Source organism: Oncorhynchus mykiss, chromosome 3, assembly GCF_057628025.1.
Source record: "Oncorhynchus mykiss isolate SJ-2025 chromosome 3, ASM5762802v1, whole genome shotgun sequence".
In the NCBI taxonomy this organism is placed as follows: domain Eukaryota; kingdom Metazoa; phylum Chordata; class Actinopteri; order Salmoniformes; family Salmonidae; genus Oncorhynchus; species Oncorhynchus mykiss.
The window spans coordinates 21,102,424-21,120,481 of record NC_143024.1 but is presented as its reverse complement, the minus strand read 5'-3'; the positions used below and the strand labels follow the sequence as shown (position 1 = coordinate 21,120,481).

Here is an 18,058-nt window from a genome sequence, read left to right as displayed (position 1 = left end):
CCCTAACCCATAAACTAACCTTAACCCATGAACTAACCCTAGCTCCTAACCCTTACCCATAAACATAAACTAACCCTAACTCCTAACCCTTACCCATAAACTAACCCTAACCCATAAACTAACCCTAGCTCCTAACCCTTACCCATAAACTAACCCTAACCCATAAACTAACCCTTACCCATAAACTAACCCTAGCTCCTAACCCTTACCCATAAACTAACCCTAACCCATAAACTAACCCTAGCTCCTAACCCTTACCCATAAACTAACCCTAACCCATAAACTAACCCTAACTCCTAACCCTAACCCATAAACTAACCCTAACTCCTAACCCATAAACTAACCCTAGCTCCTAACCCTAACCCATAAACTAACCCTAGCTCCTAACCCTAACCCATAAACTAACCCTAACTCCTAACCCTTACCCATAAACTAACCCTAACTCCTAACCCATAAACTAACCCTAGCTCCTAACCCTAACCCATAAACTAACCCTAGCTCCTAACCCTTACCCATAAACTAACCCTAACCCATAAACTAACCCTAACTCCTAACCCTAACCCATAAACTAACCCTAACTCCTAACCCATAAACTAACCCTAGCTCCTAACCCTAACCCATAAACTAACCCTAGCTCCTAACCCTAACCCATAAACTAACCCTAACTCCTAACCCTTACCCATAAACTAACCCTAACTCCTAACCCATAAACTAACCCTGGCTCCTAACACTAAACCTAATTCTAACCTTAACACTATTTCTAACCTTAACCCTGAACCCCCAAGAAATAGCATTTGACCTTGTGGGGACTAACAAAATGTCCCCAGTTGGTAAAATGTTTGTTTGTTTACTATTGTTGTGGGGACTTCTGTTCTCTCTCTCTCTCTCTCTCTCTCTCACACACACAGTCACACACACACACACACACACACACACACGCACACACACGCACACACACGTAAGCACGCACGCGCGCACACGCACACACATCTTGTGCTTATACAGTTGAAGTTGGAAGTTGACATACACCTTAGCCAAATACATTTAAACTCCGTTTTTCACAATTCCTGACATTTAATCCTAGTAAACATTCCCTGTCTTCGGCCAGTTAGGATCACCACTTTATTTTAAGAATGTGAAATGTCAGAATAATAGTAGAGAGAATCATTTATTTCAGCTTTTATTTCAGCTTTTATTTCTTTCATCACATTTCCAGTTGGTCAGAAGTTTACATACACTCAATTAGTTTTTGGTAGCATTGCCTTTAAAGTGTTTAACTTGGGTCAAACGTTTCGGGTAGCATTCCACAAGCATCCCACAATTAGTTGCATGAATTTTGGTCCATTCCTCCTGACAGACTTGGTGTAACAGAGTCAGGTTTGTAGACCTCCTTGCTCGCACACGCTTTTTCAGTAATGCCAACTAATTTTCTATAGGATTGAGGTCAGAGCTTTGGGATGGCCACTCCAATACATTGACTTTGTTGTCCTTAAGCCATTTTGCCACAACTTTGGAAGTATGCTTGGGGTCATTGTCCATTTGGAAGACCCATTTGCGACTAAGCTTTAACTTCCTGATGCTGCCACCCCCGTGCTTCACGGTTGGGATGGTGTTCTTTGGCTTGCAAGCATCCCCCTTTTTCCTCCAAACATAATGATGGTCATTATGGCCAAATAGTTCTATTTTTGTTTCAGCAGACCAGAGGACATTTCTCCAAAAAGTACCATCTTTGTCCCCATGTGCAGTTGCAAACCATAGTCTGGCTTTTTTTATGGCGGTTTTGGAGCAGTGGCTTCTTCCCTGAGCGACCATTCAGGTTATGTCGATATAGGACTGGTTTTACTGTGGATATAGATAATTTTGTACTTGTTTCCTCCATCATCTTCACATGGTCCTTTGCTGTTGTTCTGGGATTGATTTGCACTTTCTGCACCAAAGTACGTTCATCTCTAGGAGACAGAATATGTCCCCTTCCTGAGCGGTATGACGTTTGCGTGGTCCCATGGTGTTTATACTTGCATTCTATTGTTTGTACAGATGAACGTGGAACCTTCAGGCGTTGGAAATTGCTCCCAAGGATGAACCAGACTTGTGGAGGTCTACAATTTCTTTCTGCGATCTTGGCTGATTTCTTTTGACTTTCCTGACTTTCATGCACGAAGTAGATGTCCTAACCGACTTGCCAAAACTATAACCGACTTTACAAACGAGTTTTAATGACTCCAACCTAAGTGGATGTAAACTTCCGACTTCAACTGTATACACATCTGTTACACATCTGTTTTGACTTTCACTTCTCCCTTGTATGCTGTGCAAGTTTGAGTTTATGTATTATTGTGTCCTGTGTGTGTGTGTGTGTGTGTGTGTGTGTGTGTGTGTGTGTGTGTGTGTGTGTGTGTGTGTGTGTGTGTGTGTGTAATGTACACTGACGTATATCAAGCCAGAGTAGTATCTCTCTCTGAGGTTGTGTAGGACGGAGGCTTCGTTGAGACAGGTGAGGTCAGCCATGTCCTCCACCTTACTGAACCTGGGAGGATTCATCCTCTGGACCTCCTCCCTGGACAGGGTCAGCTTCCTCTGGCTGTCTGTTAGCTCCACCTCCACCTCATCCCCTCGCTCCTCACGGATACTGGCAGACTGGAGGGTTGGGGTGGGGGGAGTGAGAGCGAGAGCGGGGAGAAGGGGGAGGAGATAGGGAGATGGTAGGGGAGAGATAGAGGCGGGGGAGAGAGGGAGGCAGGGAAGAGAGAGAGAGAGGTAGGGAAGAGAGAGAGAGCGGTGGGGAAGAGAGCGAGAGCGAGAGCGGTGGGGAAGAGAGAGAGAGGGTAGGGGAGAGATAGAGGCAGCGGGAGAGAGAGGCATGAAAGAGAGAGAGGTGGGGAAGAGAGAGAGAGAGAGAGAAAGAAAGAGAGAGAGAGAGAGAGAGAAGGAGGCAGGGAAGAGAAAGAGAGAGAGAGGTAGGGAAGCGAGAGAGAGAGGGAGGCAGGGGAGAGAGAGAGAAAGAGGTGGGGAAGAGAGAGAGAGAGAGAGAGAGAGAGAGAGAGAGAGAGAGAGGGTTTGAGAAGGGACAGAGGTTAGTTAGAAACTGATCCAGGAAACATCAACTAACAGCACAAGACATGACAAGCCATAACACATGGTACACATGCATAATAATAACACATGGTACACATGCATAATAATAACACATGATAATAACACATGATACAAACGCATAATAACACATGATAATAACACATGATACAAACGCATATTAATAACACATAATAATAACAATTGGTACAAACGCATAATAATAACACATGATAATAACACATGGCACAAATGCATAATAATAACACATGATAATAACACATAGCACAAACGCATAATAATAACACATGATAATTACACATGGTACAAATGCATAATAATAACACATGATAATAACACATGATACAAACGCATATTAATAAGACATAGTAATAACATATGATAATAACACATGGTAATAACACATGGTAATAACGCATGATAATAAAACATGGTAATAACGCATGATAATAACACATGATAATAACACATGATAATAACACATGGTGCAAACGCATGATAATAGCATATGGTAATAACGCATGATAATAACACATGGTAAAGGCTCATGATAATAACACATTGTGCAAACGCATGATAATAGCATATGGTAATAACGCATGATAATAACACATGGTACAAATGCATGATAATAACACATGGTAAAGGCTTATGATAATAACACATGGTAAAGGCTCATGATAATAACACATGGTAAAGGCTCATGATAATAACACATGGTAAAGGCTCATGATAATAACACATGGTAAAGGCTCATGATAATAACACATGGTAAAGGCGCATGATAATAACACATGGTAATAACACATAATAATAACGCATGATAATAACAATTGGTACAAACGCATAATAATAACACATGGTAATAACACATAATAATAACACATGGTAATAACACATGATAATAACACATGGTAATAACACATAATAATAACACATGATAATAACAATTGGTACAAATGCATAATAATAACACATGATAATAACACATGGTACAAATACATAATAACAACACATGATAATAACACATGATAATAACACATCACAATAACGCATGATAATAACACATGGTACAAACGCATTATAATAATACATGATAATAACAATTGGTACAAACGCATAAAAATAACACATGATAATAACACATGATACAAACGCATAATAATAACACATGATAATAACACATGATACAAACGCATAATAATAACACGTGATAATAACACATGATACAAACACATAATAATAACACATGATAATAACACATGATACAAACGCATATTAATAAGACATAGTAATAACATCTGATAATAACACATGGTAATAACACATGGTAATAACACATGGTAATAACGCATGATAATAAAACATGGTAATAACGCATGATAATAACACATGATAATAACACATCACAATAACGCATGATAATAACACATGGTGCAAACGCATGATAATAACATATGGTAATAACGCATGATAATAACATATGGTAAAGGCTCATGATAATAACATATGGTAATAACGCATGATAATAACATATGGTAATAACGCATGATAATAAGACATGGTACAAGTGCATGATAATAACACATGATAATAACACATGGTAAAGGCGCATGATAATAACGCATGATAATAACAATTGGTAAAAACGCATAATAATAACACATGATAATAACACATGGTACAAATGCATAATAAAAACACACGATAATAACGCATGGTACAAATGCATGATAAGAAGACATGGTAAAACACTGGAGTGATAAATGATCAGATGGTCATGTACAGAGATATTGGTGTGCAAAAGAGCAGAAAAGTAAATAAATATAAACAGTTGGTGAGGGAGATAAAAGTCTCCAACTTCAGCGATTTTTGCAATTCGTTCCAGTCACAGGCAGCAGAGAACTGGAACGAAAGGCGGCCAAATGAGGTGTTGGCTTTAGGGATGATCAGTGAGATACACCTGCTGGAGCGCGTGCTACGGGTGGGTGTTGCAATCATGACCAGTGAACTTAGATAAGGCGGAGCTTTACCTAGCATGGACTTGTAGATGACCTGGAGCCAGTGGGTCTGGCGATGAATATGTAGCGAGGGCCAGCCGACTAGAGCATACAGGTCGCAGTGGTGGGTGGTATAAGGTGCTTCAGTAACAAAACGGATGGCACTGTGACAAACTGCATCCAGTTTGCTGAGTAGAGTATTGGAAGCTATTTTGTAGATGACATCGCCGAAATCGAGGATTGGTAGGATAGTCAGTTTTACTAGGGTAAGTTTGGCGGCGTGAGTGAAGGAGGCTTTGTTGCGGAATAGAAAGCCGATTCTAGATTTGATTTGGTGCAGGCAGTGAATGGTTGAAAAGCATGCATTTGGTTTTACTAGCGTTTAAGAGCAGTTGGAGGCCACGGAAGGAGTGTTGTATGGCATTGAAGCTCGTTTGGAGGTTAGATAGCACAGTGTCCTAGGACGGCCGGAAGTATACAGAATGGTGTCGTCTGCGTAGAGGTGGATCAGGGAATCGCCCGCAGCAAGAGCAACATCATTGATATATACAGAGAAAAGAGTCGGCCCGAGAATTGAACCCTGTGGCACCCCCATAGAGACTGCCAGAGGACAGGACAGCATGCCCTCCGATTTGACACACTGAACTCTGTCTGCAAAGTAGTTGGTGAACCAGGCAAGGCAGTCATCAGAAAAACCGAGGCTACTGAGTCTGCCGATAAGAATATGGTGATTGACAGAGTCGAAAGCCGTGGCAAGGTCGATGAAGACGGCTGCACAGTACTGTCTTTTATCGATTGCGGTTATGATATCGTTTAGTACCTTGAGCGTGGCTGAGGTGCACCCGTGACCGGCTCGGAAACCAGATTGCACAGCGGAGAAGGTACGGTGGGATTCGAGATGGTCAGTGACCTGTTTGTTGACTTGGCTTTCGAAGACCTTAGATAGGCAGGGCAGGATGGATATAGGTCTGTAACAGTTTGGGTCCCTTTGAATAGGGGGATGACTGCGGCAGCTTTCCAATCCTTGGGGATCTCAGACGATATGAAAGAGAGGTTGAACAGGCTGGTAATGTGTTCTGCTCTGTTCTGCTGTGTTCTGCTCTATTCTGTTCTGTTCTGCTCTGCTCTGTTCTTCTCTGTTCTGCTCTGTTCTATTCTGCTCTGTTCTGTTCTGTTCTGTTCTGCTCTGTTCTGCTCTGCTCTGCTCTGCTCTGCTGTGTTCTGCTCTGTTCTGCTCTGCTCTGCTGTGTTCACCATTTACTTCTGCCTGGCACACACACCCGCATTCTCAGAATACGACTAACCACACACTTAAAATATGAATGTAGAATGACGACTGTGTGTGTGACTATGTGTGTGACTGTGTGTGTGTGTGTGTGTGTGTGTGTTACTGCGGCCTCTTTAACATTAGGAGGCTGAAGGAGTGTATTGTTCTATTCATAGAGCTCCATATCAGAACAGCAGAGAAACAGAGAGAGATACCCTGTATAGACATACTATAGAGTAGAGCGCCCATTGGAACCCTGTCACATTGTCGAACACAAAGAGCCTTGGAACACAGTGGAAACTGGGACACAGCAGAACAGAGAAGAAGAGAGTGATCAAGGTAAAGGATAGAGGTGGAAGTGTTCTACAAGTGATGCCACTTCTCATAGAAAGACGAGGTTTAGAATGCAACATGTAGAGCTGAGTGACGTAGATCAGAGGGCAGTGTGGCTCCAACAGAGAGATAGAGCCCTGTGACTAAAGCAATGTGAGAGAGGACAACTAGAAGCCCTAGTTCACTGCAGCACTGACAATAGAAGGAGACTAGAATAGAGTTGGAAGGGGTACAGAGAAGCATCGAAAGACAAGGAAGTTATACCAACACTGTGAAATAGCATCTTAGAGAATGCTAGATCAATGAATTACCATTCCATTGTCTTGAGAAAAACACTGTTCTCTTTTCCACACCTGTCAAACAGGCACACGCCTGGAGCTAATTATTCACCTGTATGAGGACTATTCAGAGTGCTGCAGATAGAAATGCAACAAATAGATCATTACAATGATTATGACATGGTATGGAATCATCTCAATTGAATGCATGGTGTGCTTATCTGCTATGTAGTTGTCAATGTCGTGCTCAACTGCACAGGACTGATGGACCCAGGGAGGCTTATGCTGTGCCCCATGGTAGGGCAAGAGGTGGGCAACTCCTTGGAGCGCAGCAGTGCACACAGGTTTTTGTTCCAGCCCAACTCTAAAACACCTGCTTCAACTTACAATGCCCTATATTGACGACCATGATTAGTTGATTAGTTGAAAAACTCGCCCCTCCCCCTAACCTCACCACCGGCTGCCCTCCACCCTGACCACGCCCATTGGCCCCGCCCAGCCCAATCACCTCAAAACCGTGCTTCTCGGATGGAACCCAGACGAGCCTCTTTGCCGCCCAATCAGCTTGGCTGGAGGCGGAGAATACGTGGCCAGTGGGGGTAGAGGAAGTGGGCGAACCTGGCACCGCCCCTGTGGACAGGAAGCGGGTGACATCATTGGCAACACCGCCCCCTGACGGCCTGGACATGGTGCTGCTGGCAGTGAGAGAGAGATAGAGAGAGAGAGAGAGAGAGAGAGAGAGAGAGAGAGAGAAAGAAAGAAAGAAAGAAAGAAAGAAAGAAAGAAAGAAAGAAAGAAAGAAAGAAAGATGGGTAATGGGAAGGAGAGAGAAAGAAAGAGAGAGAGAGAGAGAGAGAGAGAGAGAGAGAGAGAGAGAAAGAGAGAGAGAGAAAGAAAGAAAGAAAGAAAGAAAGAAAGAAAGAAAGAAAGAAAGAAAGAAAGAAAGAAAGAGAGAGAGAGATGGGTAATGGGAAGGAGAGAGACAAGAGACAAGAAAGATAGTGTTAGACATTTTCTCACTAAGTCACATTGTCATGTGTGTGGACTGAATAGTAGATGAAAATCAGAGCAGTGTATTTCACTGATCATGCATGCGAGTGTGCGTGAGTGGAGGAGGACTGCCTAACTATCAGACATTGACAGTGATGTGATCCCTCTCAAGAGAGCAGTAGTAGACTAGAAAGTACACACACCAAACACACACACACACACATAATGCACACACACACAGAAAATGAGAGCAGTAGGACCACACAGCCCAGATACAGTCCCGATAGTCAGAGATGGCATAATTGAAAGACAGAGCAAATCAAGGAGACAGTCAGGGTGGAAGAGAGAGAGATGGATGGAGGGATGCAGGGGGATACATCAACTGACTCAGTAAAGTGACATGACATTCAGAGCTTAGAGAGAGAAAGAGAGAGAGAGAGGCAGAGAGCGAGAGAGAAAGAGAGAGAGAGAGAGAGAGAGAGAGAGAGAGAGAAAGAGAGAGGCAGAGAGCGAGAGAGAAAGAGAGAGAGAGAGAGAGAGAGAGAGAGAGAGAAAGGGAGAGAGTGAGAGAGAGCAAGAGAGAGAGAGAAAGAGAGAGAGAAAGGGAGAGAGTGAGAGAGAGCGAGAGAGAGGGGGCGGCCTAGTGGTTAGAGCGTTGGTCTAGTAACCATAAGTTTGCAAGTTTGAATCCCCGAGCTGACAAGGTACAAATCTGTCGTTCTGCCCCTGTTCCTAGGCCGTCATTGAAAATAAGAATTTGTTCTTAACTGACTTGCCTAGTAAAATAAAGTTAAAAAAGAAAGAGAGAGACATTGTACATTGTTACTATACAGTATGTATATATATATAATATGACATTTGTAATGTCTTTATTGTTTTGAAACTTCTGTATGTGTAATGTTTACTGTTAATTTTGATTGTTTATCTCACTTTTGTAAATTATCTACCTCACTTTCTTTGGCAATGTTAACATATGTTTCCCATGCCAATGAAGCCCCTTCAATTGAATTGAATTGAGAGAGAGAGAGAGAGAGAGAGAGAGAGAGAGAGAGAGAGAGAGAGGGAGAGAGAGAGGCAGAGAGAGAGAGAGTGAGAGAGAGGAGGGGAGGTCTACTCCACAGTTGGCTGATATTACTGTATTATCATAGCAACAGTACTAAGATTAGGTCACACAGAGACACAGAGGACCTCATACAGTCCAGTGCACTCTGCTGGAGTCACGAGTCAACCACTTCTAGTAGTCAAACACTGTGGGACAAAGACAGCTCTATATCAACATGTACCTCCAATCCCTGGCTTTAACAATCAAATCCTCCATGATGGGTGTGATTGTAAGGGAAGTACTGTGTGTATTAGTAGCCATTGAGTAGTGAAGCTGAGTCTGCCATATAGGCCATTTCTCAGAAGTCTCTGAAAACTAGTATGGATTGATTTAGTGATTGGTCTGAGGGTGTCAATCATCTATAGACTGCTTGTTTATATCTTTATTGGCTCCTAAAGGACACTGATATTGTCTACCCCAATAAATGACAACTCATCATTTGGATTGAAGCAGAACCCCTCTGCATACAGTACATAAAGTGAGTCTGAGTGTCAACCCGACCCAAAACACAAGGTCTGTTGCTGTCTGTCATCACAGATAAGGTGTCTACTCTTGAGGAATGTCCTCTACCCAGACCGCCCTGATTCCTCCCATGTCTTTCTGTCTGTGTCTGTCCCTCTGTCTCTGGCCTGAGTAGGTCTACACCTGCACTGACACCTACTCCTGTCTGTCTGTCATGCTGTGTACACACAGCAGATTACTGTTGATGAGTCACTCCAAACAGAGAGACAGAGTGCAGTTTCATTACTGATGAGAGAAGGAAGATGAAGGATGGCCAGAAATAGTCATCAGATATCCTGAGGCATTCCTTATCATCTGTTTATACATGTCTGTCTGCATTTATCATTATAACAAAAGCTTATAGCACATCTGAACAAGGCTGTCTTTGGGCGTCCATCACTGACTGACCAGGCTACTGTAGCTCACTCAGCCAGGTGTCTAAAACCTAATAAGACCATTTATTTTTTCCATAGCAACACTAAACTAAGCACACTCCCCAATACACCACCACAGTGCAGTATTAAAGACAATACTTGCGGGGTTTGTGTGGAGGTCAATGCGGGGGTGCGGGAGGAATGTGTGTGTGTGTGTGTGTGTAAGTGGTGGTGGGGGGGGGGGCATGGTAACGCCTTTTCTTTACGCTTAAATTTGAGGAAAAAAGCCGAGTGTTGTGGCAGCGGTGACATTGTGACTCAACCACCGCCTGAAACTGTCGCTGGTAGACAGACACACTAGCAAACTCCCCCATCCAAAATATTAGTGCGTCCGCTAACCGGAGCCATACGAAAGATTCCCATTCTACTACCTGCAACACCATACCACCCGACAAAAGCCATGAAGCCAAACGCCAACCACACCTCGAGCATGAGGTATGAATAATGATTAGGTGATTCGTTATAGCATATAGCCTAATGATAGACTCAATGGACCACATTAAAGAGAGCGCATGGAATTTAGCCTTACAGTTAGCTTTGGGGTGGTCAGTCACTAATGTGGGTTAAATAATAACCTAATAATAATATTAATAATAATAGGTTAATAATACGAATATCTTACGGATAAGAAGACATAATATCGTTATAATAATATACTTATAATAAACCCTTCATTAATAAAGCTACATATTTACAACTGCTTGCATTCTCTTGTCTAACAGCTTACAATATTTTCGGTTTGCTATGTGATCGTTTTGTACCATTCGTGGGCCTGCATGCTAACCGGAGGGCCAGGCAGCACGCCGCTGGAATGTCCCCTATTGGGTGTAATTTTCGGCGTTATTCCACCCGCATTTAGACTAACCTAGCTAGGTTAACAAGTAGCCAACACCAATGAAATATGATGCGTCGCCGTGCAGGATATTAGACTATCTACGACTGAATTAGAGTTGGCTATTGGTAACTAAATATCTCACCTTCACAATGTTCTCCGAGACGTGGATAAGTCTAGGGCTCGAGGAGGAATGAAATAAGGCGGTTTCTCCGTTTTTTCCTGATTTATATGAGGTGAGAGGAGCGTACCGCAAATGCGGCTTTTATCATTACACCGCTCTCTCAGTCGAAGCGGCTCACACACATTCTACTGATCATAAAACAGACAGACAGAAGGGTGAGGGCGAAGCTCCGGCTTCAGGGCAGCACAGTCACTTCCTGTCTATACACCAATAAAACATAACTTACATTTAAGTCCCGCTTTATAAATATAGTCTTCGAATGAAAATCTACAACTGCTGTGAATCCCCGCCCATTGAATGAGACGATCCAGTCCAGCCCCTTCGCTGGCACAGATACAAGCGACAACAAATGGGATCTTGAGAGATCCCAATTGCCACAAATCCTAACCAATCAGACAAAATATTGGGCAGTCCCATCAGTCTAACGGACGTGTGGAATGCACAATTGGAGTAAAGTAGCAGGTGCCCATACAGTTTTCTCGCGGTGGGGTAGGGAGATTTGCACGCTCTTTGTTGATGACAGCATCCCTTGTCCCGGAGTGCCCGGAGTGTGACGGAATAGTCCCTAGACATTGATCTAAGGTCGGTTAAATGGTTAATGCTAGGTTTGGAGAAAGTACTAAGCTGATCTTAGACCTGTGCACAAGGACTGTCTATTGGAAAAGCAGGGCTACTAAAAGAGGTGACCGCCCCAGATTCCTACTAACAGTTACCGTCTCCGAGTCTTAAAAATCCTGTGTTGATGTCTGGCTGGCGACCGCAGCAGCAGCATGCTATAGTACTGCTCAAAGGGGTTTGCCATTTAAAGACAAAACCGGTGCACCAGTCATTGCTCATCAATTATTGTGATTATATGGGACTAGGTATTCTTCTAAAAATAGATAATTTCTGTTGCATCATTAATTTTTTAAAAATGTGTTTTTAAGTAATAAACATGTGATAACATATTCTATTTAGTTCACAAGCCTGCACACCTTGCACAGTAAAGACACAGTAATTAACTGTATTGTACTGGAGGCAGTCTTTTACAGATATTCAGGCCTACGTTGTGACCAAGTACACCTTTCCATTCAGCAAAAAATAAATTAGACTTTTATTTGACAATGAGAGAATCTGAAACTCAAGTACAAAATAAACCAGAATTGACTCATATCAATCAATGTGTTTTATTTGCTCTACAGTGCCATTCTTTTTCACATGGAAGTGCTTTCTGCCACAAACAGTAGTGCTTTTTTTGTGATACAACAGAGAAGGATGGGAAACGAATACAGTGGTATCTGTAGAAAAAAATAATAGAGCACAGCTAGTAACAACCTGATTCCACTAACATACATCCCAACATACCTTGACCTGCAATATCACAATTTTATTCTGGAATCTAATAAAGCAACCAACCAGGAAGTCATCAAGTAATCCATCTGGCTATGTTGTTGTTGTGTGGGATGCGTAAAAAAAAAAGACTAACACAGAGGTCAGAGTCCTGGTGGTCAGGGTTCAAGTTACCCCCCCACAGGAAGTGGAGCAGACAGGACTGGCCATTAACCTATAAATAGAACTCGGTGGCAATGGAGACATAGAAAAATAAGGAAAGACACGGAAATTGAATAAATGTCAATAACACCAACTATAACCGATCAATATGGTTGTAAATCATATCATGGAATCTGCTTTAAAAGGTGAAATATCCATGTTTCCTGTTCAAAAGGTCAGTGTGTGTGAAGTGCTTCTTTCTATATACAGTATGTGACGTCTTAAAATGCCATTTCAATAGCAGTTTGTGTGCTTTTACAGTGCTTTGTATGTACGTAGTGTCCATAGTGTCAACTTACTTCTGTGCAAAGATGCAAGTCAAAGTTTCAGAGTTGTCTGTCCTTGTAGTAGGTAGAACATTTACAGCCCTGTTGTATCATCTAGTGGTCAAGACAATTGTTCAACACTTTACATATCATGTAGATTCATGATATATTGTGCATGGTATCTGCTGGTAAGGTGCATAACCCAATGATTTTGAATTGTAATACTGAAAAAGGAAACTGAATAGATTCTATTTGAAATAATGACTTAGTTATTATGTAATACCACACATGGCAGTTTAACTTAATGTAAAGTGTGACTAAATATTGTGGTAGTAGCGGCATAGAAGTTAGAAGTCTTCATCTCTCAATAACATCAGTATACATATTTCAGAAACCATCACTTTCAGAAGAGTTACACGATTCAACAAAATAGACAGGCAATAAAAACATCTAATTTGAACATTGCAAATCTTGTGCTAGTTATAGAATAACACCATAGACTTCTTTTTGAAGGCACCGCCCAATGCATTAGTCTTCCACATAGTGGGAGACAGACACCAACCAAAGCAGAATCATAGAATTCAGGATTAGTCATCCATTCTAATTCTTTGAACAGAACCTCTCTCAGAGAACAGAATGTCACAGAAATTCAATTCCTCCTCAGGTGGTTTGCCAGTGCAGTTGTGAGCCCTCACAGTTTACAATAAGAACAGGAAGCTATAGGGAGTGGTCAGGGAGGTTTTCCTTACGTAAATGTACTGCAGTGAAGTGACAGTTGTACGTTTCAGGTCCTCAGTACATGGTGGTCATGGCAGTCCAACAGGTTTACGGTCCATTTCCAGTCCCAGTTTAGGGTGCTCTGCCAAGGACTGGACACTTCCAACAATGTACCTTAAAGGTAAACTCTGCTAAATGACGTTACCACGAGTAGCACTGCAGTTATTGAGATGAGTGAGACACAGGACTTCACTCTCACAGTCACACACACACGGGTGAAAGTAGATGTCATTTCTTCTCAGTATGGGACCTCCTATGTTCACATGATCACACAATTACATATAGAATCTATTCATTCATTACATATAGAATCTATTCATTCATTACATATAGAATCTATTCATTCATTACATATAGAATCTATTCATTCATTCCATATAGAATCTATTCATTCATTACATATAGAATCTATTCATTCATTCCATATAGAATCTATTCATTCATTACATATAGAATCTCCATTCATTCCATATAGAATCTATTCATTCATTACATATAGAATCTCTATTCATTCATTCCATATAGAATCTATTCATTCATTCCATATATAATCTATATTCATTCATTACATATAGAATCTATTCATTCATTACATATAGAATCTATTCATTCATTACATATATAATCTCTATTCATTCATTACATATAGAATCTATTCATTCATTACATATAGAATCTATTCATTCATTCCATACCATATGGAATCTCTATTCATTCATTACATATAGAATCTATTCATTCATTACATATAGAATCTATTCATTCATTACATATAGAATCTATTCATTCATTCCATATAGAATCTATTCATTCATTACATATAGAATCTATTCATTCATTACATATAGAATCTATTCATTCATTACATATAGAATCTATTCATTCATTCCATATAGAATCTCTATTCATTCATTCCATATAGAATCTCTATTCATTCATTCCATATAGAATCTATTCATTCATTACATATAGAATCTCTATTCATTCATTCCATATAGAATCTATTCATTCATTCCATATAGAATCTATTCATTCATTACATATAGAATCTCTATTCATTCATTCCATATAGAATCTATTCATTCATTACATATAGAATCTCTATTCATTCATTCCATATAGAATCTATTCATTCATTCCATATAGAATCTATTCATTCATTACATATAGAATCTCTATTCATTCATTCCATATAGAATCTATTCATTCATTCCATATAGAATCTATTCATTCATTACATATAGAATCTCTATTCATTCATTACATATAGAATCTCTATTCATTCATTACATATAGAATCTATTCATTCATTACATATAGAATCTATTCATTCATTACATATAGAATCTCTATTCATTCATTACATATAGAATCTCTATTCATTCATTAGGATCTCTGTGGGCCTCGTACTAAAGATGTGTTATTTAACTTTTAAAATGTATTACCTTCTACTGTGGCACAAACCACCAGTCACAATGTTTTCATCTGATTGTCAAACAATCACTTCCTTTACATGTTCATCCAGTCTCAACATGTCTCCAGCCTCCAAACAGTGGTGGATGGAAAGAGACCTTTGTTACACAAAACACCAACAAGTGTAATGACATTTTGGTGATTGTCATTAGGCCAGAATTTATGCGTCCACTACTGTCCGTGCGGGTCTCAGTGTCAGCCATCCATCTCAGCCTCGGCAACATTTTGTTTTCATTATTGTGATAGACTCAAGTTTTACCGGTATGGAATACCCTCACTATGTATTTAAACAGCAGAGAAGTTGAGCCTCACACTTCAACGCTCTTAGTTGTTGTGGATATTGACCCACTATGCTGTTTACTTTCTGCATCTACGTCATATCGCTGAGTCTACCTTTAACATCCCTCCATTTCCCCCTTAAAATTCTACCAAATATACAGTATTCAGCAAATGAACTAAATAAAGAAAATACTGAGGAAAATTATACAAAGTTAAATGTTTGAGGAACACAGAATCTCAGGTGACAGAATCTCATATTCAAGACAGAGGTAAACATTAACATAAGATTGTCCCTTCAGCTGGGTACTGTAGAATTTTAAAAATAACATAAGGTAACATTTTAATCAAAGTTCTGCTTACAAAGTACTTATAAACCTTTGTTTGTTAACCATAGTTAACCATATTAAACAATCAATCATAAGTTTAGAAGTAGACCTTCAAATAACATGTTACCAGACGATGCACTCATATGGTTTTGTGCTGACACTGCACCCAGTTGAACAAGCAACATGTTTGATTAAATAAAGCAAATATATAATAGTCTTGCATTATAAATACAGAATAACAACATACAGTACAAGTCAAAGAAACAGCTTAAAATCGCTGCTTATTTTCAGCTGTTTCTCTGTATCCATTTTGCTACATAGCAGTCTAACACAACAGACCTGCTCAAACCCTGACAGAACACAAATGACCAGAATCAAAAACATATCAATAATGCCTTGTCTTTCAACAAACATCCCTCAATGTCAATACACCATTTTACCTCATTCTGTCACACAGTATTCAACATCAACAGGTTTGGTGTAGAAGTTACCCGTAGGCACAGATCTAGGATCAGCTTAGCCTCTCCAAAACCTAACCTTCACCATTAGGGGGCAGAAACACTAAACTGGTCATAGCTCAGTGTCTAGGGGGCAGCTTCACCTTACTCCCATGTGTCCAGTGTGAGTTGTAACTGAACAGGAGCTGCAGGTACAGACTGAAGCCAATAGGGGTCAGTGTTGTATGTGTGGTCAGCTAGGTGCTGGAGCCAGTGGTGAATGTAGCGGTTGGTTGACGGGACGGGTCTGAGACAGACGGGTTCATAATGATTCTGAAAGATCGCTATGTCCAAATCAGCTAACACAGTCAGAGTAGCAGCAGCCCATCTACCCCTTTCAATGACACTTCTCTCTCTCTTTCTCTCTTTCTATCCCTCTCTCTCCTTTTCTGTCCTATCTGTCTGTCCGTTTCTCTCTGTTTGACAGTATACAGTATCTCTCTCTCTCCGTTTGTCTCTCGGCGTCTTTGTGGTGTCTTCTGTTTCTCTTTCTACACCTCTCTCAACTTCAGTCTCTCAATGTTGTCCTTTTCCCTAAATCATGTACTTACCTTTCTCTACTTTGGTCTCTTTCCCTATGAAGCCTGTCTCTCTTTCTGCCTCTCTCTCCCTCTGTCTGTCCCTGACTTCCTGTGGATCCCAGGTCACTTCCTGTCCCCTCTGTCTGTCGCCTCCCTAGTTAGTGTGGGTGGGTTGTGAGAGGGAGGATCGTTGGGTCAGGGATGAGGGGCAGCCGCCAGGGTTGCCCTCAGGGTCATTGTCAGGGGAGACGAGCTGCAGGGCTACTTCGTTCTCGTAGCAGAAGGAGGAGCGTGAGCCCTGGATGTACTTCTGCTCGGCCAACTCTTTAGCGCTGCAAGAGGGTGTGCTGGGAATCTTATAGGTCCGGTGGAAGAACGAGTAGTCCACCTGGATAAGAAAAAGAGAGGGGTCACTCTGGATAAGAAAAAGAGAGGGGTCACTCTGGATAAGAAAAAGAGAGGGGTCACTCTGGATAAAAAAAAGAGAGGGGTCACTCTGGATAAGAAAAAGATAGGGGTCACTCTGGGTAAGAAAAAGAGAGGGGTCACTCTGGATAAGAAAAAGATAGGGGTCACTCTGGGTAAGAAAAAGAGAGGGGTCACTCTGGATAAGAAAAAGAGAGGGGTCACTCTGGATAAGAAAAAGAGAGGGGTCACTCTGGATAAGAAAAAGAGAGGGGTCACTCTGGATAAGAAAAAGAGAGGGGTCACTCTGGGTAAGAAAAAGAGAGGGGTCACTCTGGATAAGAAAAAGAGAGGGGTCACTCTGGATAAGAAAAAGAGAGGGGTCACTCTGGATAAGAGTGTCTGCTGAATGGCTAAAATGTAGAGAAAAGGGAAAACGTAACAACGAAGCTAGAGGATGAGAAACTCTTTCCTCTTCTGTTTCTATAGGACCTCTCCCCCTCTTACCTGGTAACAGTTCTTCCTCTCGAAGAGCACAGGTTCGAAGCGGTGACCCCAGAGGATCTCGGAGGCGAGGTAGGAGCTGCGACACTGTGTGGTCATGGCTGTGGCCTCCACCATACCCTCCAGAATGACCACCACCTCCAGCTCCGCGTCGCCCTCCAGAGTCCGACGGTCCATCTCGAAAAACGGCGACTCATCGTTGATCTCGTGGACGATGGTTACCGGGGAAACCAGGAAGATGCGGTCGGTTCCCGTGTCGAATCCCACGTTGATGTCCTCGTTGTCCAGCGGGAGGAACTCTCCCTCTGGGGTCACCCTCGGCTGGGGGAGGGGGAAAGAACAGGGGTAGAGAAAGGGAAGTACAGAGGGTATGAGGTTAGTGATTAAGTGTTTAGTTTTTACATTGTTTACAGGAACATATTGTATTGTTCAGTCTAAAGTCTTAAGTGTTACGTTCCACAGAAAG

The 18,058-nt window shown here is 41.5% G+C and overlaps 2 protein-coding genes across 20 annotated transcripts in view; both read right to left on the bottom strand.

The window, feature by feature from the left end:
- The window catches only part of LOC110508601 (uncharacterized), a 111,253-nt gene extending 99,694 nt beyond the window's left edge, over nt 1-11,559 (bottom strand). For 11 of the 19 annotated variants that reach the window (XM_036968296.2, XM_090224423.1, XM_090224429.1 and 8 more), the window contains exons 1-3: nt 10,976-11,559; nt 7,480-7,663; nt 2,431-2,637 (exon numbers count right to left, since the gene is read on the bottom strand). In XM_036968296.2, the coding sequence (XP_036824191.1) occupies nt 2,431-2,637; nt 7,480-7,659 (387 nt within the window). In that variant the 5' untranslated portion in view covers nt 7,660-7,663; nt 10,976-11,559. Of the gene's footprint in view, nt 1-2,430; nt 2,638-7,479; nt 7,667-10,975 lie in introns of all 19 variants that reach the window. The other 8 variants (XM_090224359.1, XM_090224439.1, XM_090224381.1 and 5 more) reach the window with 2 other exon arrangements.
- A 4,015-nt stretch (nt 11,560-15,574) lies between these two features.
- LOC110536497 (inward rectifier potassium channel 2) overlaps nt 15,575-18,058 on the bottom strand; it is a 39,036-nt gene continuing 36,552 nt past the window's right edge. The window contains exons 5-6 of the mRNA XM_036968279.2: nt 17,596-17,913; nt 15,575-17,071 (exon numbers count right to left, since the gene is read on the bottom strand). Of these exons, the coding sequence (XP_036824174.1) occupies nt 16,838-17,071; nt 17,596-17,913 (552 nt within the window). The 3' untranslated portion in view covers nt 15,575-16,837. The remainder of the gene's footprint in view (nt 17,072-17,595; nt 17,914-18,058) is intronic.